At 41.9% G+C, this 22,160-nt stretch overlaps 2 protein-coding genes across 2 annotated transcripts in view; both read right to left on the bottom strand.

Moving 5' to 3' along the window:
- rnf11b (ring finger protein 11b) overlaps nt 1–2,734 on the bottom strand; it is a 38,117-nt gene extending 35,383 nt beyond the window's left edge. Inside the window, exon 1 of the mRNA XM_039002531.1 lies at nt 2,244–2,734. Coding sequence (XP_038858459.1) covers nt 2,244–2,366 — 123 coding nt within the window. The 5' untranslated portion in view covers nt 2,367–2,734. The remainder of the gene's footprint in view (nt 1–2,243) is intronic.
- Nucleotides 2,735–3,341: 607 nt separating this feature from the next.
- Nucleotides 3,342–22,160, bottom strand: part of ttc39a (tetratricopeptide repeat domain 39A) — a 36,449-nt gene continuing 17,630 nt past the window's right edge. Inside the window, exons 11-18 of the mRNA XM_039001678.1 lie at nt 21,642–21,701; nt 21,374–21,535; nt 21,044–21,135; nt 6,274–6,394; nt 5,703–5,814; nt 5,490–5,604; nt 5,220–5,336; nt 3,342–5,049 (exon numbers count right to left, since the gene is read on the bottom strand). Coding sequence (XP_038857606.1) covers nt 4,932–5,049; nt 5,220–5,336; nt 5,490–5,604; nt 5,703–5,814; nt 6,274–6,394; nt 21,044–21,135; nt 21,374–21,535; nt 21,642–21,701 — 897 coding nt within the window. The 3' untranslated portion in view covers nt 3,342–4,931. The remainder of the gene's footprint in view (nt 5,050–5,219; nt 5,337–5,489; nt 5,605–5,702; nt 5,815–6,273; nt 6,395–21,043; nt 21,136–21,373; nt 21,536–21,641; nt 21,702–22,160) is intronic.

The following is a 22,160-nucleotide window of genomic DNA, read 5'->3' on the forward strand; positions in this document are numbered from 1 at the left end:
TTAAGAAATAATTTACCAGAAAGGGAAAAAAACAAAAGAAAATCAACATTATTGGTGTTTACAGCCTCACCGCTGGGCTGAGAACTGTAAAGGAATCAAATGGTATTTATTCCCACAACAACAACAAAAAAAATCCTAGTCTAATATCAAGTGATTTCTTACATTTACATCTACATTTTTGTCTAACCATAGCCTAGGATAATTTGTGAATGTTACCAGTTTTCTACTCTGAAGGTTTGATGATAATAGACATGAAAATGGGCAAGAGTCGTGCAGCTCCAAGGCTCTCCAAACATACCAAGCATTGGCAGGTCTCTGTTTAAAAGAAGAAAGCGCAATCAAAAATGCTTGGCGAGTGCCCAAGGCAAGCGTCTAAATTGGAAATGATGTGGGTCCTAAAGTAGATATCTGGCCTTCCTTTGTTCAAGCTATGGTTCAAACAAGACAGTTAGTGTTGAAAAATCCAACAAGCGCCTCAGCTGTTTAACCAGGATATTGCACAACGCGTCCTGCCATCCAGTCTGTTACTAGAAAATCAGCTCCAGACTGTTGAATTCCAGCCCTTCTTATTAATTCCTGATCCTGGACCCAAGGGACTCAAGTAAACACTGAAATTCTAAGAAAATGAGAGACTAGTGGTTTTCAGCAGAAAAACACAGTATCCGGGGTGTGTGAATCTGCATTTCTGTGCAAATGAGAGTAAAATGTTTTTGTTTGTTTTCTTTTGTATTATGGGGTATAATCTGGATAGAAGCCACTTAAGAGAAGCTGTTTTCCCTTGCCTTTTAAATGGCCTCGTGGGTATTATAGGTCTTTGCATTTTGGTGAAATAAAAATGACTTATTCTGTTCTGTACTCCCTTATAATGTTGACATATGCAGTCAACTTTAGGTCTACCGGTTTGTAAATTGTTTGTAATGTCAATTTTTTAAGAACAAAGACATATTCTAAATGTAGATTAGTAGAAAATATGTTATAAGGAAAATTACTTTTCGAAATGAGTTAGGTATGCGTCATCATGCAAGCTATGTGTATGATCAGACTTCATGTTCTCTTGAACGCGTCTTACAGTATTGTACTACTTTGGTAAGTAGGCTCAAACTAATTAATGGATAATTCTGGTGTCACATGAGACCCGGAGACTATGGTGAAAGAGTAGAGTAGGTGGCCAAAGCTCTGGGAGTTGTGGAAGCTGACACCCGTGTCAGCCATGGCCATTGGAGACCTTTACTGGAAGGGTTCAGGCAGGGAGACTCCAGTTATCAAGATCTGTGTATAACAACTGTGTATAACACATTTGAGATAGGGAATTAACCTGGTGACACTCTTTCCTTCCTAGCTAAAAAGTCTTACGTAACATGACCGATTTCCAGAAAAGGAATCCATATTTGGATTATTATAATGACAATGACCTGCAACAACCTGGTCATAAAAAAATTAGGGAGCACAAAGACTGCTGTTTTCTCATCAGCATAAGAGTTCAATCTGTGTTCTCCAATTTAGGCTTTTGACATTGCCTGTATCAGGGAGCTTACAGGTTCTGAAGATCATTCTACTTTTGAAGTTATCTTTCTTTGTTGAGCTAAAAGCAAAGGTGGGCACTTCTGTAGTCTTTGGTCTAGGCCTATATCAAGTATATTTTTGGATTCTCGCTTGAGCTTAAAAAAACAGACAGCTTTTGCCTCGTCTCTCCCTCAACACTTCAGGCCATACACTTCATTCGAGGAGTATGAATAGCATCTCCAGGCTCTTTTTGCTGTAGTGTGTGACTACTAGGCTGTTCTCATAAAATGCATTGCTAGATAATTTGCATCTCATGAGTCGCTTGGGTCAGTGTTCTGTGATGATGATATGTAATGAAGGAAGACATGATGGTCTGATAAAACTAAAGACTGCAGCAATAGTAAACGTGTCATTACACCCTAAATCCTTGTAGAAATAGAACAAGATGATAATGTAAAAGGACAGCTAGTTGATGGTTGTGTGCAGCATTGATAAACAATGTAAGGATGTGTGTGTATACCTGCCATATCTCCCAGAGTCAGCTGGTTATTACTGTTTACATGAACATCTGAAAATCATAACTGGCTGGCAAGCTTGAGTGCAGTTTGTTTTTACTTCGGTTAGCCAGCTGCCATCGCCACATCAAGGCAGCACCAAATTGTGAAGTTCCTTCGCATGTCAAACCTTGAAAAACACCTGAATTTATTTAAATACTGTATAGCTATTAGCTAATGACCTACCTGGTATGGTGGCGGTGGTTCCTGATCTGGATCTGCCCCATCACCATAACTAGCTCTATCCGATTGTGATTCATGAAGCAAGGAAATATCATCCGAGGTTGGAGATTTTAGACAATTCCCCATCTCCTCGACGTCAAACTCCTTATATCTTGCTTTGCAACGTCCACAGGCCACTTTCTCTAACCTTTCAGTCAAAATTCGCACCGTATGCTATCAATCTTATGGCCTTCAACACATTGCAAATTATCTAACAAGCCACGAGAGCTGTGATGCTCAACAAAAACAAAACATCCCCACACAAAGAGCCTGGCTGGCCACCTAGCCAATGTACACCCTCAAACTGAAGTGATATAGCGGTTGTTTGCTAGCTAGAAATCTCACAACGCCTATGTGTAGGTTGAACGTAATAATGCTAAACACATAATAGTTATTAATGCTCTAAAATCGTATTCTCATTTTCAGACTGAAGACCATTTGAAAGGGACTTTCCAGCCCCGTCAAACGCTGGGAAGGTAACGAACGTAGCAACATGAAACACCGCCCCTTAATGCACGGACCAATCAACAGCGATCTGTATTAAGGAAGCTTTCCACCATCTCACCAATCAGACCGTTGTTAAAAACATGATAAAAAATTATATTTGGTAACATTTAACATGAATTACAATGTAACAAGCAAGTATGTGTAGCTAAGTACAGATAGTTGTATGTTGGCAGTTTTCTACATAACTGCGTCTGCATGTACACTAGTAGTAGTGCGTAGTCACAAGGACACGTTATTCCAGTAGCAGTTACTGTGGTATAAAATGCCTATACCTACTATGTTAAATGTGCAATATATTTGTAATTTCTGTGTTTTATTGAAGGAGGGGATACAGTTTAGTTGCATGTGCCTTACAGCACGTCGTAGTTGGTTCCTGGCTGCCTAATATAGCAGTTTTGACTGTTCCTAGTCACTTTATACTGTTATATGAAATAAGTACACAAACAATACCAATTTGAAAACCAGACAGCAGCTTGGTGTTCAGAGTGCAGTTCATCCAAAAGCAAAGGGGTCATACAAGAGTAAAAAAAAACTCGATAAACAGACTCAATTTCAGTTACTTATTTAATCTTAAATTAAAAAACAAACATTCACTTATGTACAGGCCCAGGAATGTCAATCTGTTTAGTAACCAGTTCCCATATAATATGCTGACCTCAACATCACAGTGCTAATAAGATTGTTTGTACTAATATCAGTTAATTCAAAGAAAACCATGGAACAAAACAAGTAATGTCTAACATAATAATTTGAACATCCCAAACTACAATCATCTCGATATTTTAAATAAATCAATGTCTACATTTCCTCCACGCGTTAGAAAAGTCTAAATGAACGCCTGGTCAATTGCTTTCACCCAAAACCATATTCTAAGTATGAATAAATCAGTTCTGATTACATTTAAACTTGAGACACCATTCTAGTGCTTGGGGTTGGATACTCATCCTGTTGTACATAAAGTTTCAATAATCATAGAACATGAAAAAAGGAAAGAAAATTCGAATTACAAATAACATTGGTCATACACAGTCTATTAGCTCATTTATTACACAGGAAAGGAACTATTTAATATATAATAGTTTCCTATAAGCCATTCTTGTATAGGTTGATGTTGGAGGTGTATATTTATATATATGGAAGGCTCTAGTGGTTGTCAACGCTTCACTTACTACAGATGGAACTGGCAGCCTGGTTTTTCTGTGTCAATCTGAAAGACTTGCTTGTTTGAGCTCAAGTACTGTTGGATTGTGTCCACATTAAGATAACAAGGAAGGAGTCTGCCTTTCTAAAAGACACATTCATCTGTCCACTTAAAACGGGACAATTTAGTAAAAGGCGCCGTTACAGTTAATAAATAAATACAGACAAAATAACCCCTTACCATCACACGTGTATTTCTGCAATGTGAGTTTGCACGGTTGGATGACTTAACTTTGTGCAATCAGTGGGCACTATTTTCACAAAAATTCAGTTGGACTGGTCATGCATTCCATCACAGAAAGTGTTTCAGTTGATTCAATGTGCCAAAACTTCCATTGAGCTGTTCAGAGTGGGGAAAGGAGGGTGAAAATTAAGAAATAAGAATAAATCCAGTAGAATAATCATAGAGATAAAAGCATTAGGGAAGGAGGTTATCTGCCATAGAACATTGTCAACCCAAGACAGACCTTGTCCAAGATTGGACACAGTGATTTTAGTCATTAGCTCTGAGCAGAGGGCAAAACCCAGGAAGGAGAATACCGTTAAGCACTCGAATACTGTATGTTGCAGAAACCCTTGTGACAGGTGTGAAAATACATGTTTGTCAGTGAATTTATGTATTTATACTAGAGGGAGAATATTCAGGCATTGGTAACGAATAGGTTTTTGCAATAGACGGATGAGACCCTGTACATTTCCATCTATTAGTGAGGTATTTTCTATATATTGCGTAGATTTCCTTTGTCTGAGTAAATGCTAGTGTCTGTATGCTTTTGACTGTTTAGTGTACTAGTGTAGTGTTGTGTGTCTTTTTGAAAGCTTGATGGCTGGCAAGTCAAGCACTTGTTGCTGGTAGTAGGTGATTTGGTACTCCGCCTCATCCCTGCTGCATTGGGCTGTGCACTTTGGGATGGCTGGACTTTGGGCCTGTTTTGCCCACACCAGCTACGGGCTGGAGGGCATGGTGTGAATTCCATTCTCGCCTGTGGCCTTGGCCTTGTGCAAAGCAGCCTGGATTCTGAAATGTGTCCGCGATTCCATGGAGTAGTTTTTGTAACTTTGCCTGTAAATATTGGGGAAAGAGCAGATCAATGAAACAGCTTGACCAGATGATTTAACTATCTGTTCTAATATAATTATTGTAAACAAGTCATGTTTAAGAATTCCAATTGTAATGTAACTGTAATGGAATGGGTAGAGATAATAATGTTGTGTAAGAACCAAGACACTCACTTGGCCGTCTCCAGTAGTTTGATTCCCTCCTCCTTCCTCCCTTGTTCCAGACATAGCAGCCCATGCTCCAGCAGTGCATTGGGAACCAAGTAGTGATCAAACTTGATCTGTGTTTCACTGACAAGAGTAAAAATACAGCAGAGATCAGGATTTAAACAAGAAAGGAAGTATTTGCTTAACTTGTAAGGAATAGTAATCGAGTAGGTCTCTTCTACTGTCATGTTGTGAAAATTTGAGTGTGTGCTGAATATTGGTGTGTGTTGAGCTCACTTGCAGAGGACAAGGGTGAAGTAGTGCTCAGCCTCCTCCTGGTGTCCCAGGTGCTTCAGACAGAGACCTCTAAGCAGGCTCAGCAGACACTGGTCGTCTATGGAGAACTCGGTCCCTGAGGAACACAACATACGATACTCAGGCCCTTCACACACTAGACTGTGTAGAGGCAATATCAACTCTCCAAGAGGGACATGAGTTTGTGTTACTTACTTGGGCTACTTTCGAGTTTCGCCTGTGCCTCGTCCAGTGTTTTCAGCATGCCCTCTGTCAGGTCTTTGTGTTTCCCGATGATTGTGTAGCCGTTCCAGATATACATCATTTCCTGCAGAGGACAGACAAGGCCAAAGGGTGTCACAGTTACACTGTAATAGTGAACATGCGGTCAGACCACGCAGTACTGACCTAGTCTTGAAAACCAGACCCTAGCCAACAGTGACTAGGGTCTGGTTTCAATGACGGACTCTTTTGGCAACTTCGATAATGGAAATAAATTTGTTCCGTGGTGTGTCCTCTTCAGACAGACAACTCTTCCAACAAATCACAAGGCAGACATGCCAGAACATTGCGATTTTAAACCAAAGTTTGCAGGCAAAACCGTTCCAGTGGTTTTAGTGAAGGTAGTCGATGCACTTCCCACTTGCGAAATGCACTCATTAAAAATAACCTTGCTAGCTACATTTTCGATTTTATTTAAGCGAATAAGGTAGTGACGTAGGCAGTGACCCAGTTCTTCTATGCCAAAAGAGTCATCTAGGGTCGGGTTTCGGAGACTTGTACTGACCAGAGGAGGTGCAGGTAGTGTAACTGGGTTCTCAGTCAGGTAGCGACGGGCTTTTCGGATGGCAAACTTCTCAGTTGGCAAAGACTTTCCAGCAATTTTCTGCTTAAGCCCATGTACCTGCCTGGAATGGATAGACAATAGATAAATATAAGATATAGATTCATATGGATAGAATGACTTGATTATCTCAGATGTCTGGGTAAAAATACATGAATAGAGTACAAAGCAATATGTTTTTGTTTTTATTTATTTGGATCCCCATTAACCGACGCCAGTGGCGACAGCTAGTCTTACTGGGGTTCGACACATAACGAAGAAGACATTACAGACACATTTTTATTTACAATTCACATACATTTAAAAACATAAACATGTAGTGTGTGTGTGTGTGTGTGCATCTATCAGTTACACATACATGTCAGTACATACACACAACAAGTAGGTCACATGGGGGAGAGGCGTTGTGCCATGAGGTGTTGCTTTATTTTTTTTTATTTTTTTTTTAACCTTTCTGGACTACCCATCACGGATCCGGGATCATCCTCATCAAAAAAGCTGACTAGCATAGCCTAGCCTAGCCTAGCGCCACAGGGATGTCATATAATATAATTTCATGAAATCACAAGTCCAATACAGCAAATGAAAGATAAACATCTTGTGAATCCAGCCAACATTTCCGATTTTTAAAATGTTTTACAGCGAAAACACAATATATATTTATGTTAGCTCACCACAATAGCCAAACACACAACGCCATGTTTCCACCGCAAAGGTAGCTTTCACAAAACCCACAAATAGAGATAAAATTAATCACTAACCTTTGAAAAACTTCATCAGATGACAGTCTTATAACATCATGTTATACAATACATTTGTTTTATTCGAAAATGTGCATATTTATAGGTATAAATCGTAGTTTTACATTGCAGCCACCATCACAAATAGCACCAAAACAGCCAGAATAATTACAGAGAGCAACGTGAAATACATAAATACTCATAATAAAACATTTATGAAAAATACATGTTGTACAGCAAATGAAAGATAAACATCTTGTGAATCCAGCCAATATTTCCGATTCTTTAAGTGTTTTACAGCGAAAACACAACATATATTTATGTTAGCTCACCACAATATCCAAAAACACAACGCCATTTTTCCACCGCAAAGGTAGCTTTCACAAAACCCACAAATAGAGATAAAATTAATCACTAACCTTTGAACAACTTCATCAGATGACAGTCTTATAACATCATGTTATACAATACATTTATGTTTTGTTCGAAAATGTGCATATTTATAGCTACAAATCGTGGTTTTACATTGTGAATACGTCACCATAATGCACCAAATTGTCCGGAGAAATTTTGGACAGTCACGTAATCTAACCAAAAAACTCATCATAAACTTTACTAAAAAATACATGTTGTACAGCAAATGAAAGATACACTGGTTCTTAATGCAACCGCTGTGTTAGAATTTAAAAAAATAACTTTAGTACAAAGTACAGCATGCAATATTGTGAGACAGCGCCCAGCAATTCTCCGCCTTGTTGGAGCCAACATATACCACAAAAATACGAAATAACATCATAAATATTCTCTTACCTTTGATGATCTTCCATCAGAATGTAGTGCAAGGAGTCCTAGTTCCAAAATAAATCGTTGTTTTGTTTTAGAATGTCCATTTCTTCTGTCGAATTAGCAACTTTGGCTAGCATTGTGGCGCTGTATACAAATATGTATACAGGTACTATGTACATATAATGTCAAATGTGAAATTTGGGCTTTAGTTAAGTGGGGTAAATTATTAGGAATCAAGAGTGGAATTCAATTCAAATATGTATACAGGTACTATGTACATATAATGTCAAATGTGAAATTTGGGCTTTAGTTAAGTGGGGTAAATTATTAGGAATCAAGAGTGGAATTCAATCCTATAACACAACAATCTCTTGGCGCATGGAACGAAAAATTCCAAAAGTCACAATAAACGTCTAATAAACTGGTCAAACTCGGTTGAAAATCCATCTTTATGTTTTTCTCATATGTATCCAATAAAGTCCGAGACGGAGCATTTCGGCGTGTATACCTAACGCATTTCAGAAGACAATGTGGGGTTCCCTGGTGCGCAGTTGAATACTGCCAATAGGGCGGGGACCTGTCACTCCAAAAGCTCTCATTCGGTCTCACATGAAGCTAGACACCCCATTCAACATTCTACTGCCTGTTCACATTTAGTGGAAGGCGTATGAAGTGCATACAGATCCACAAATATAAGGCAATTGAATAGGCAAGCCCTGACACAAAGCCCCATTTTCAGAATTTTCACTTCCTGTTTGGAAGTTTGCTGCCAAATGAGTTCTGTTTTACTCAGATATAATTCAAACAGTTTTAGAAACTTCAGTGTTTTCTATCCAATAGTAATAATAATATGCATATTGTATGATCTAGAACAGAGTACGAGGCTGTTTAATTTGGGCGCGATTTTTTCCCAAAGTGAAAACAGCGCCCCCTATTTCCAAGAGGTTGGTTTGCTGTTCACTCACTTATATAAGATGGAAGGGAGTTCCATGCACTCATGGCTCTGTATAACATTGTACGTTTCCTTGAATTTGCTCTGGACCTGGGGACTGTGAAAAGACCTCTGGTGGCATGTCTGGTGCAGTAAGTGTGTGTGTCAGTGCTGTGTCTGTGTGTAAGTTGACTATGTAAACAATTTGGAATTTCCAACACATTGTTTATTATAAAAACAAGAAGTGGCGCAGTCTTTCCTCAACTCTTAGTCAAGAGAGACTGGCATGCATAGTATTTACATTAGCCCTCTGACTACAATGAAGAGCAAAATGTGCCGCTCTGTTCTGGGCCAGCTGCAGCTTAACTAGGTATTTTTTTGCAGCACTGGACCAGATGACTGGACAATAATCAAGATAAGATAAAACTAGAGCATGCAGTACTTGCTTTGTGGAGTCAAAAAAGCAGAGCATCTCTTTATTACGGACAGACTTCTCCGCATCTTTAAATGTTTGTTTTGACCATGACAGTTTACAATAAGGTAACACCAAGTAATTTAGTCTCCTCAACTTGTTAAACAGCAACACCATTCATTACCAGACTCTGCTGAGGTCTAGAACTTAGGGAATGATTTGTACCAAACACAATGCTATTACTTTTACAAATGTTCAGGACCAGTTTATTACTGGCCACCCATTCCAAAATGGACTGCAACTCTTTGTTAAGGTTTTCAGTGACTTCATTAGCTGTGGCTTCTGGTGCGGATATGGTTGAATCATCACCATACAGCATATAGTATACAGCATACAGGGCATTCGGAAAGTATTCAGACCCCTTGACTTTTCCCACATTTTGTTACGTTACAGCCTTATTCATCTATCGCTCCAGTGTTTAATTGGTATATTGTAATTACTTCGCCACCATGGCCTATTTATTGCCTTACCTCACTTATCTTACCTCATTTGCACACACTGTATATAGATGTTTTCTACTGTATTATTGACTGTATGTTTGTTTATTCCGTGTGTAACTCTGTGTTGTTGTGTGTCGAACTGGTTTGCTATATCTTGGCCAGGTTGCAGTTGTAAATGAGAACTTGTTCTCAACTAGCCTACCTGGTTAAAATAAAGGTGAATTAAATCAATAAAATAAATTCTAAAATTGATTCAATTTGTCATGACGTGGCACTCTTTGGGTATAGCGAGTACCACCCCCCCCTCTCTCTCTCTCCCTCCTACACCCAGGTTCTGTTATCTCAGGTTGTAAATTCCTGGAGGAGATGCTCTCCTCATGGCCAGGCAGTATAGAGAGAGGGTTTCACAGTAGAACAACGGAACTTCTTCTACATCACAGAACTTGAGAACTGAACAATATCCATGTTTTGGAGAATGTGTAAATGGCCGGTGGAGTAGCCAGCTACGACCCGGTCCGTTTTGGTTCATGTTGTGACCTCATGAAAGACAATACAGCCACATTACCATAACTCTGTTTATACAGGAGCCTCCATTATGAGGTGTGCGTCTAATTATTGTATAAAATAAATGAGTAAAGATTAAACTATTTGTGAAATTATGTAAGGTGATGTTGAACCGTTAATGTGAGAGAATTGTATTCCCTTCAAAGTTTAACTAAGTCATTGGCCCGCCCCCGTGAGCACAGACATGATCTGGCTCATGGGACAGCCCTTTTCTACTGTTACGCATAAAACCCCCACCTGAAGAAACCCACTTCAGACCATGCATACCTCGGTCAGCTGAGGGAGCGAAGGTTGAGTAGAGACCACAAAAACCTCAGTATAAGCTAAGGTTGTAATGGTTGTTGAAACTCTGAGACTATCGATCCCGACAATAAGAGCAACTCTTCGATACTAATTACTAGTCTGCAGCTAGAAATTATGTTAACCTGAGATGCGAGTACCGACAACCGCCGAAACATCTATCTATAAGAACATTTCTGAATGGGACTCTGAAGTATCCATCATAACCACGAAAGACTTCTTGGAAGGCGTAGTGGTCTAAGGCACTGCATCGCAGTGCCAACTGTGCCACCAGAGATTCTGGGTTCGAGCCCAGGCTCTGTCGCAGCCGGCCGCGACCGGGAGGCCTATGGGGAAGCACACAATTGGCCCAGGGTCGTCCGGGTTATGGAGGGTTTGGCCGGCAGGGATATCCTTGTCTCATCGCGCACTAGCGACTCCTGTGGCGGGCCGGGCGCAGTGCACACTGACCAGGTCGCCAGGTGTACGGTGTTTCCTCCGACACATTGGTGCGGCTGGCTTCCGGGTTGGATGTGCATTGTGTCAAGAAGCAGTGCAGCTTGGCTGGGTTGTGTTTCGGAGGACGTATGGCTCTCGACCTTCACCTCTCCCGAGTCCGTACGGGAGTTGCAGCGATGAGACAAGACTGTAACTACTACCATTTGGATACCAGGAAATTGGGGAGAAAAAGGGGTAAAATAATTTTACAAAATAAAGACTTCTTGGAAGCAGATGGAGAGATGAGCAGATTAACTTTCCAACAGAGATCAAGACGACACACTGAGCATAAATATATATATTGATTTCAATTATTCCCGAATGAGTGAGCCTTCAAATGTGCAAAGGATTAGCATTTCAATTAATATAATTATCAACTGTGTAGTGACTCTTTTGTCTTTCGCGCCCTTCTCAGTCCACACCCACTTCCCTTTGTTCACCATGTCACGCCCTGACCTTAGAGATCCCTTTAATTCTCTATTTTGGTTAGGTCAGGGTGTGTGACTAGGGTGGGCAGTCTAGTTTTCCTATTTCTTTGTTTGGCCTGGTATGGTTCCCAATCAGAGGCAGCTGTCTATCGTTGTCTCTGATTGGGGATCATACTTAGGCAGCCTTTTTCCCACCTTAGTTTGTGGGATCTTGATTTTGTATAGTTGCTGTGTATCCTGCAGAACTTTACGTTAGTTTTGTATTTTGTTGTTTTTATGTGTTAATTTGATTAAAAGTAAGATGTTCGCCTACAACGCTGCACCTTGGTCTCCTCATTCCATCAAGGAACGTGACACACCAAGCCGTCATATCGGCTTAGCCCACTAGGGAACCTCCCTTATCATTTCCTTGTAACCATATCTACTGTTTATTTGTTTATGCATTTCTGTGATTATTTAGTTAGTTAGTAAATAAATGATTAAGACAATTGATGTATGGATGATTCATAGTGAAGGCTGGGTTCATGCAGATAACCAACAATTTACGACGTTTGGAATGAGACTAACGTGAGGTAAAGAATAATTGATAAAATATTAAAATCTGAAGAGTTATATTAGGAAAATTATAACTTTGTAATGTGAAGATTTTCCTTGGTGCCCCAACTTCCTAGTTAATTACATTTACATGATTAGTTTAACCTTTCTAGGACACACGTTCCGCTAGCGGAACCCCCCCCAACATTCCGCTGAAAAGGCAGCACGGGAAATTCAAAAATAATTTTTAGAAATATTTCACTTTCACACATTAACAAGTCCAATACAGCAAATGAAAGATAAACATCTTGTTAATCTACCCATCGTGTCCGATTTTTAAAATGTTTTACAGTGAAAACACAACATATACACTGCTCAAAAAAATAAAGGGAACACTTAAACAACACAATGTAACTCCAAGTCAATCACACTTCTGTGAAATCAAACTGTCCACTTAGGAAGCAACACTGATTGACAATAAATTTCACATGCTGTTGTGCAAATGGAATAGACAAAAGGTGGAAATTATAGGCAATTAGCAAGACACCCCCAATAAAGGAGTGATTCTGCAGGTGATGACCACAGACCACTTCTCAGTTCCTATGCTTCCTGGCTGATGTTTAGGTCACTTTTGAATGCTGGCGGTGCTTTCACTCTAGTGGTAGCATGAGACGGAGTCTGCAACCCACACAAGTGGCTCAGGTAGTGCAGTTCATCCAGGATGGCACATCAATGCGAGCTGTGGCAAAAAGGTTTGCTGTGTCTGTCAGCGTAGTGTCCAGAGCATGGAGGCTCTACCAGGAGACAGGCCAGTACATCAGGAGACGTGGAGGAGGCCGTAGGAGGGCAACAACCCAGCAGCAGGACCGCTACCTCCGCCTTTGTGCAAGGAGGAGCACTGCCAGAGCCCTGCAAAATGACCTCCAGCAGGCCACAAATGTGCATGTGTCAGCATATGGTCTCACAAGGGGTCTGAGGATCTCATCTCGGTACCTAATGGCAGTCAGGCTACCTCTGGCGAGCACATGGAGGGCTGTGCGGCCCCACAAAGAGATGCCACCCCACACCATGACTGACCCATCGCCAAACCGGTCATGCTGGAGGATGTTGCAGGCAGCAGAACGTTCTCCACGGCGTCTCCAGACTCTGTCACGTCTGTCACATGTGCTCATGTGCTCAGTGTGAACCTGCTTTCATCTGTGAAGAGCACAGGGCGCTAGTGGCGAATTTGCCAATCTTGGTGTTCTCTGGCAAATGCCAAACGTCCTGCACGGTGTTGGGCTGTAAGCACAACCCCCACCTGTGGACGTCGGGCCCTCATACCACCCTCATGGAGTCTGTTTCTGACCGTTTGAGCAGACACATGCACATTTGTGGCCTGCTGGAGGTCATTTTGCAGGGCGCTGGCAGTGCACCTCCTTGCACAAAGGCGGAGGTAGCGGTCCTGCTGCTGGGTTGTTGCCCTCCTACGGCCTCCTCCACGTCTCCTGATGTACTGGCCTGTCTCCTGGTAGCGCCTCCATGCTCTGGACACTACGCTGACAGACACAGCAAACCTTTTTGCCACAGCTCGCATTGATGTGCCATCCTGGATGAACTGCACTACCTGAGCCACTTGTGTGGGTTGTAGACTCCGTCTCATGCTACCACTAGAGTGAGAGCACCGCCAGCATTCAAAAGTGACCAAAACATCAGCCAGGAAGCATAGGAACTGAGAAGTGGTCTGTGGTCACCACCTGCAGAATCACTCCTTTTTTGGGGGTGTCTTGCTAATTGCCTATAATTTCCACCTTTTGTCTATTCCATTTGCACAACAGCATGTGAAATTTATTGTCAATCAGTGTTGCTTCCTAAGTGGACAGTTTGATTTCACAGAAGTGTGATTGACTTGGAGTTACATTGTGTTGTTTCAGTGTTCCCTTTATTTTTTTGAGCAGTGTATTTATGTTAGATCACCACCAAATCCAAAAAACACACAGCCATTTTTCCCAGCCAAAGATAGTCACAAAAGCAGAAATAGAGATAAAATTAATCACTAACCTTTGATAATCTTCATCAGATGACACTCATAGGACATCATGTTACACAATACATTTATGTTTTGTTCGATAATGTGCATATTTATATCCACAAATCTCGGTTTACATTGGCGCCATGTTCAGAAATGCCTCCAAAATATCCGGAGTAATTACAGAGAGCCACGTCAAATAACAGAAATACTCATCATAAACTATCTGATGACAGATACATGTTTTACATATAATTAAAGATACACTTGTTCTTAATGCAACCGCTGTGTCAGATCTTTTTTTAACTTTAGGAAAAAGCATACCATGCAATAATCTGAGACGGCGCTCAGAAATACACAACATTTCTCCGCCATGTTGGAGTCAACAGAAATTACATCATAAATATTCCCTTACCTTTGATGATCTTTCATCAGAATGCAGTGCCAGGAATCCTAGTTCCACAATAAATCGTTGTTTTGTTCGATAATGTCCATTACTAGTGTCCAATTAGCTACTTTTGCTAGCACGTTTAGTTCACATGTCCAAACGCTGGCGCCGGTCCAGGTGAACTCGGACGAAAACTTCAAAAAGTTATATTCCAGGTCAAATAAACTGGTCAAATTAAGTATAGAATCAATCTTCAGGATGTTGTTATCATATATATCCAATAACGTTCAAACCGGAGCATACGTTTTTGTCTACAGAGTACTGGAACACATGGCCATATCATGACTAGCGCGCGTGACCAGGAACTAGTATTCTGCCAGACCACTGACTCAAATAGCTGCCATCCGGCCCCACATCACACTAGAGGCTTCATTCCACGTTCTACTGACTGTTGACATCTAGTGGAAGGCGTAGGAAGTGCGAACAGATCCATATCTTACTGGGAATTGAATAGGCGATGACTTTAACATCAACCAGCCCCAGAATTTCCACTTCCTGTTTGGAAGTTTGCCTGCCATATGAGTTCTGTTATACTCAGACATAATTCAAACAGTTTTAGAAACTTCAGAGTGTTTTCTATCCAATAGTAATAATAATATGCATATATTAGCATCTGGGACAGAGTAGGAGGCAGTTCACTATGGGCACCAATTCATCCAAAAGTGAAAATGCTGCCCCCTATCCCTAAAAAGTTAATCAGGTGATAATAATAACAAAGAATTGATTTGATAAAATAACAGTCTTCAATTTAATGATGCCAAAGACACGACAAAGTTTTTTTCCATCATAAATCTACACATACTACCAAATAATGACAAAGCAAAAACAAGTTGATTTCTTTGCAAAAAAAACTAACAAAACCCCCCTGAAATATCACATTTACATTCAGACCTTTTACTCAGTACTTTGTTGAAGGACCTGTGGCAGCGATTACAGCCTCAAATCTTCTTGGCTATGAAGCTACAAGCTTGGCACACATGTATTTTGAGAGATTCTACAATTCTTCTCTGCAGATCCTCTCAAGCTCTGTCAGGTTCGATGAGGAGCACTGCACAGCTATTTTCAGGTCTCTCCAGAGATGTTTGATCGGGTTCAAGTCCGGGCTCTGGCTGGGCCGCCACTCAACGACATTCAGAGACTTGTCCCGAAGCCAATCCTGCCCTGTCTTGGCTGTGTACTTAGGGTCATTGTCCTGTATGAAGGTGAACCTTCACCCCAGTCTGAGGTACTGAGTGCTCTGGAGCAGGTTTTCATCAAGGATCTCTGTACTTTGCTCCGTTCATCTTTCCTCGATCCTGACTACTCTCCCAGTCTCTGCCACTGAAAAACATCCCCAAAAGCATGTTGCTGCCAACACCATGCTTCATCATAGGGATGGTGCCAGGTTTCCTCCAGACGTGACGCTTGGCATTCAGGCCTAAGAATTCAATCTTGGTTTCATCAGACCAGATAATCTGGGTTTTCTCATGGTCTGAGAGTCCTTTCAGTGTCTTTTGGTAAACTTCAAGCGGGCTGTCATGTGCCTTTTACTGAGGAATGGCTTCCATCTGGTCACTCTACCATAAAGGCCTCATTGGTGGAGTGCTGCAGAGATGGTTGTCCTTCTGGAAGGTTATTCCATCTCCACAGAGGAACTCTGGAGCTTTGTCAGAGTGACCATCAGATTCTTGGTGACCTCCCTGACCAAGGCCCCTCTCCCCCGATTGCTCAGTTTGACCAGCTGGCCAGCTCCAGGAAGAGTCTTGGTGGTTCCAAACTTCTTCCATTTCAGAATGATGGAGGCCACTGTGTTCTTAGGGACCTTCAATGCTGCAGAAATGTTTTGGTACTCTTCCCCATATCACCAAAAACCCTGAAATCTCCATCGCTAACTATAACATTTTCCGCCAAGATAGAACTGCCAAAGGGGGCGGTGTTGCAATCTACTGCAAAGATAGCCTGCAGAGTTCTGTATTACTATCCAAGTCTGTACCCAAACAATTCGAGCTTCTACTTCTAAAAATTCACCTTTCCAGAAACAAGTCTCTCACTGTTGCCGCTTGCTATAGAACTCCCTCTGCCCCCAGCTGTGCCCTCGATACCATATGTGAATTGATTGCCCCCCATCTATCTTCTGAGCTCGTGCTACTAGGTGACCAAAACTGGGACATGCTTAACACCCCGGCCATCCTACAATCCAAGCTTGATGCCCTCAATCTCACACAAATTATCAATGAACCTACCAGGTACAACTCCAAATCTGTAAACACGGGCACCTTTATAGATGTCATCCTAACTAACTCGCCCTCCAAATACACCTCTGCTGTTTTCAATCAAGATCTCAGCGATCACTGCCTCATTGCCTGCATCCGTAATGTGTCTGCGACCAAACGACCACCCCTCATCACTGTTAAACGCTCCCTAAAACACTTCTGCGAGCAGGCCTTTCTAATCAACCTGGCCGGGATATCCTGGAATGACATTGACCTCATCCCGTCAGTAGATGATGCCTGGCTATTCTTTAAAAGTGCCTTCCTCACCATCTTAAATAAGCATGCCCCATTCAAAAAATGTTTAACTAGGAATAGATATAGTCCTTGGTTCACTCCAGACCTGTCTGCCCTTGACCAGCACAAAAACATCCTGTGGCGTTCTGCATTAGCATCGAATAGCCCCCGTGATATGCAACTTTTCAGGGAAGTTAAAAACAAATATACACAGGCAGTTAGGAAAGCTAAGGCTAGCTTTTTCAAACAGAAATTTGCATCCTGTAGTACTAACTCAAACAAGTTCTGGGACACTGTAAAGTCCATGGAGAATAAGAGCACCTCCTCCCAGCTGCCCACTGTTCTGAGGCTAGGAAACACTGTCACCACCAATAAATCCACTATAATTGAGAATTTCAATAAGCATTTCTCTACGGCTGGCCATGCTTTCCATCTGGCTACCCCTACCCCGGTCAACTGCCCGGCACCCTCCACAGCAACCCGCCAAAGCCCCCACCATTTCAGATAGCCAAATCCAGATAGCTGATGTTCTGAAAGAGCTGCATAATCTGGACCCCTACAAATCAGCCGGGCTAGACAATCTGGACCCTCTCTTTCTAAAATGATCTGCCGAAATTGTTGCAACCCCTATTACTAGCCTGTTCAACTTCTCTTTCGTATCGTCTGAGATTCCCAAAGATTGAAAAGCTGGCGCGGTCATCCCCCTCTTCAAAGGGGGAACCACTCTAGACCCAAACTGCTACAGACCTATATCTATCCTACGCTGTCTTTCTAAGGTCTTCGAAAAGCCAAGTTAACAAACAGATTACCGACCATTTCCAATCCCACCGTACCTTCTCCGCTATGCAATCTGGTTTCAGACCTGATCATGGGTGCACCTCAGCCACGCTCAAGGTCCTAAACGACATCATAACCGCCATCGATAAGACACATTACTGCACAGCCGTATTCATCGACCTGGCCAAGGCTTTCGACTCTGTCAATCACCACATTCTTATTGGCAGACTCGACAGCCTTGGTTTCTCAAATGATTGCCTCGCCTGGTTTACCAACTACTTCTCTGATAGAGTTCAGTGTGTCAAATCGGAGGGCCTGTTGTCCGGACCTCTGGCAGTCTCTATGGGGGTGCAACAGGGTTCAATCCTCGGGCCGACTCTCTTCTCTGTATACATCAATGATGTTGCCCTTGCTGCTGGTGATTCTGATACATCTCTACGCAGACGACACCATTCTGTATACTTCTGGCCCCTCTTTGGAAACTGTGTTAACTAACCTCCAGACGAGCTTCAATGCCATACAAATCTCCTTCCATGGCCTCCAACTGCTCTTAAACGCAAGTAACCTCCAGACGAGCTTCAATGCCATACAAATCTCCTTCCATGGCCTCCAACTGCTCTTAAACGCAAGTAAAACTAAATGCATGCTATTCAACCGATCACTGCACGCACCTGCTCGCCCGTCCAGCATCACTACTCTGGACGGCTCTGACTTAGAATACGTGGACAACTACAAATACCTAGGTGTCTGGTTAGACTGTAAACTCTCCTTCCAGACTCACATTAAGCATCTCCAATCCAAAATTAAATCTAGAATCGGCTTCCTATATCGCAACAAAGCATCCTTCACTCATGCTGCCAAACATACCCTCGTAAAACTGACCATCCTACCGATCCTCGACTTCGGTGATGTCATCTATAAAATAGCCTCCAACACTCTACTCAACAAACTGGATGCAGTCTATCACAGTGCCATCCGTTTTGTCACCAAAGCCCCATACACTACCCACCAATGCAACCTGTACGCTCTCGTTGGTTGGCCCTCGCTTCATACTCGTCGGATTATCTACAAGTCTCTGCTAGGTAAAGCCTTATCTCAGCTCACTGGTCACCATAGCAGCACCCACTCGTAGCACGTGCTCCAGCAGGTATATCTGACTGGTCACCCCCAAAGCCAATTCCTCCTTTGGTCGTCTTTCCTTCCAGTTCTCTGCTGCCAATGTCTGGAACGAACTGCAAAAATCTCTGAAGCTGGAGACTCATATCTCCCTCACTAGCTTTAAGCACCAGCTGTCAGAGCAGCTCACAGATCACTGCACCTGTACATAGCCCATCTGTAAACAGCCCATCTATCTACCTACCTCATCCCCATACTGTATTTATTTATCTTGCTCCTTTGCACCCCAGTATCTCTACTTGCACATTCATCTTCTGCACATCTACCATTCCAGTGTTTAATTGCTATATTGTAATTACTTCGCCACCATGGCCTATTTATTGCCTTAACTCCCTTATCTTACCTCATTTGCACACACTGTATATAGACTTTTTGTTTTCTTTTGTTCTACTGTATTATTGACTGTATGTTTTGTTTATTCCATGTGTAACTCTGTGTTGTTGTATATGTCGAATTGCTATGCTTTATCTTGGCCAGATCGCAGTTGCAAATGAGAACTTGTTCTCAACTAGCCTACCTGGTTAAATAAAGGTGAAATAAAATAAATAAATAAATTCTGCTGCAGTAGTTTATGTGTCGGGGGGCTAGGGTCAGTCTGTTATATCTGGAGTATTTCTCCTGTCTTATCCGGTGTCCTGTGTGAATTTAAGTATGCTCTCTCTAATTCTCACTCTCTTTCTCTCTTTTCTCTCTGAGGACTTTAGGCCTAGGACCATGCCTCAGGACTACCTGGCCTGATGACTCCTTGCTGTCCCCAGTCCACCTGGCCATGCTGCTGCTCCAGTTTCAACTGTTCTGCCTGCGGCTATGGAACCCTGACCTGTTCACCGGACGTGCTACCTGTCCCAGACCTGCTGTTTTCAACTCTCTAGAGACAGCAGGAGCGGTAGAGATACTCTGAATGATCGGCTATGAAAAGCCAACTGACATTTACTCCAGAGGTGCTGACCTGTTGCACCCTCGACAACCACTGTGATTATTATTATTTGACCCTGCTGGTCATCTATGAACATTTGAACATCCTGGCCATGTTCTGTTATAATCTCCACCTGGCACAGCCAGAAGAGGACTGGCCACCCCTCATAGCCTGGTTCCTCTCTAGGTTTCTTCCTAGGTTCTGGTCTTTCTATGGAGTTTTTCCTTGCCACCGTGCTTCTACACCTGCATTGCTTGTTTGGGGGTTTTAGGCTGGGTTTCTGTATAGCACTTTGTGACATCAGCTGATGTAAGAAGGGCTTTATAAATAAATTTGATTGATTGATTCTTTGCCTCGAAACAATCCTGTCTCGGAGCTCAGCGCACAATTCCTTTGAACCCAAAGGCTTGGTTTTTGCTCTGACAGGCTCTGTCAACTGTGGGACCTTATATACACAGGTATGTGCCTTTCCAAATCATGTCCAATCAATTGAATTTACCACAGGTGGACTCCAATGAAGTTGTAGAAACATCTCAAGGATGATCAATGGAAACAGGATTTACCTGAGGTCAATTTTGAGTGTCATAGCAAAGGGTCTGAATACTTATGTAAATAAGGTATCTGTTTTTTTTGCGAACATTTATTAAAACCTGTTTTTGCTTTGTTATCATGGGGTATCAATTGTAGAATAAGGCTGTAACGTAACAAAATGTGGAAAAAGTCAAGGGATCTGAATACTTTCCGAATGCCTTGTGCATGCACAAATATTCTTTGTTTATTGCCAGTGGCAGGTCATTGGTAAAAATAGAAAAGAGTAGAGGGCCTAGAAAGCTGCCCTGCAGCACACCGCACTTTACATATTTGACATTAGAGAAGCTCCCATTAAAGAAAACCCTTTGAGTTATATTAGATAGATAGCTCTGAATCTACGATTTGGCAGAGATTGAAAAGCCATAACACATACGTTTTTTTCAACAAAAGGTTATGGTCAATAATATCAGACTGCACTGAAATCTAACAGTACAGCTCCCACAATCTTCTTATTATCAATTTCTTTCAACCAATCATCAGTCATTTGTGTCAGTGCAGTACATGTTGAGCGCCCTTCTCTATAAGCATGCTGAAAGTCTGTTGTTCATTTGTTTACAGAGAAATAGCATTGTCTTTGGTCAAACACAATTCTTTCCAACAGTTTGGTGACACAGGGGTTTGTTTGTTGCAGTGACCTACCTGAATAGCGCTACCTCGCTCTCCCTGAATGGTTGGCATTCCTCCCTGGTCAGCATGCTGAGGTAGGCACCTTTCATATACGCATATGTTGCCTGGAGGGAAATGTGCATGTTTTACTACTGCAACTCTGTAAGCATCAACATAGATTTGTCCCTCTAAAGGCTAAGCGGAATACATTAAAAGCTGTTAAACAAACAAATCTATATTCTGTTAAGACTGTCGCATTTACCAGCGAAATAATGCAACCATTACTGTACTGAAACAGATGTCCTTCATACTGCACTATATTGAACTGATATGCACAAATACAATTACTCCAGAATGTCCCACCTTGGACCATGCATTCTCTTTGCTGAGCAGATCAGCGTAGAAGTAGGCCATCTTCCAATGTCTCTTGTATGTGAAACACCACATCAGTTCCCAGTAGCACATGTGATGGAACTGATTCCACTGCTGCTGAGCTTCACAGCACTCCTCAAAGCGCACTATAGCCTGTTACACACACACACACACACAAATACATGTGACAGCAGGCCAGATTTGGAGTCTAAATACAAACTAATTTTGGTAGTAGTCAGAATTATTGATCCACACTCACAGCATCCAGGTTTCCTTTGATAACCTCAATTCGACCAGCGAAGAACAAGAAGATGGATCCCTAAAAACAACACACTATGAACTGTTTTGATGCGACAGAGTGTGTGTACAGGCCTATGCACTAAATAATTCAGAGTAGTTTCACAAAATCAATACAACTTGAATATGATTTAACTGTACACTGAGTATACCAAACATTAGGAACATTGTTGATACACACAGGAAACTGTTGAGCGTGAAAAACCGACCAGTGTTGCAGTTCCTGACACAAACCAGTGTACCTGGCACATACCACCATACCCCATTCAAAGGGACTTACATATTTTGTCTTGCCCAATTACCCTCTGAATGGCACAATCCATGTCTCAAGGCTTAAAAATCCTTCTTTAACCTGCCTCCTCCCCTTCACCTACACTAATTGAAGTGGATTTAACAAGTGACATCCATAAGGGATCATAGCTTTTGCCTGGATTCACCTGGTCAGTCTATATCATGGAAAGAGCAGGTGTTCTTAATGTTT

The sequence above is a fragment of the Salvelinus namaycush genome, chromosome 10 (genome assembly GCF_016432855.1).
Source record: "Salvelinus namaycush isolate Seneca chromosome 10, SaNama_1.0, whole genome shotgun sequence".
In the NCBI taxonomy this organism is placed as follows: Eukaryota; Metazoa; Chordata; class Actinopteri; order Salmoniformes; family Salmonidae; genus Salvelinus; species Salvelinus namaycush.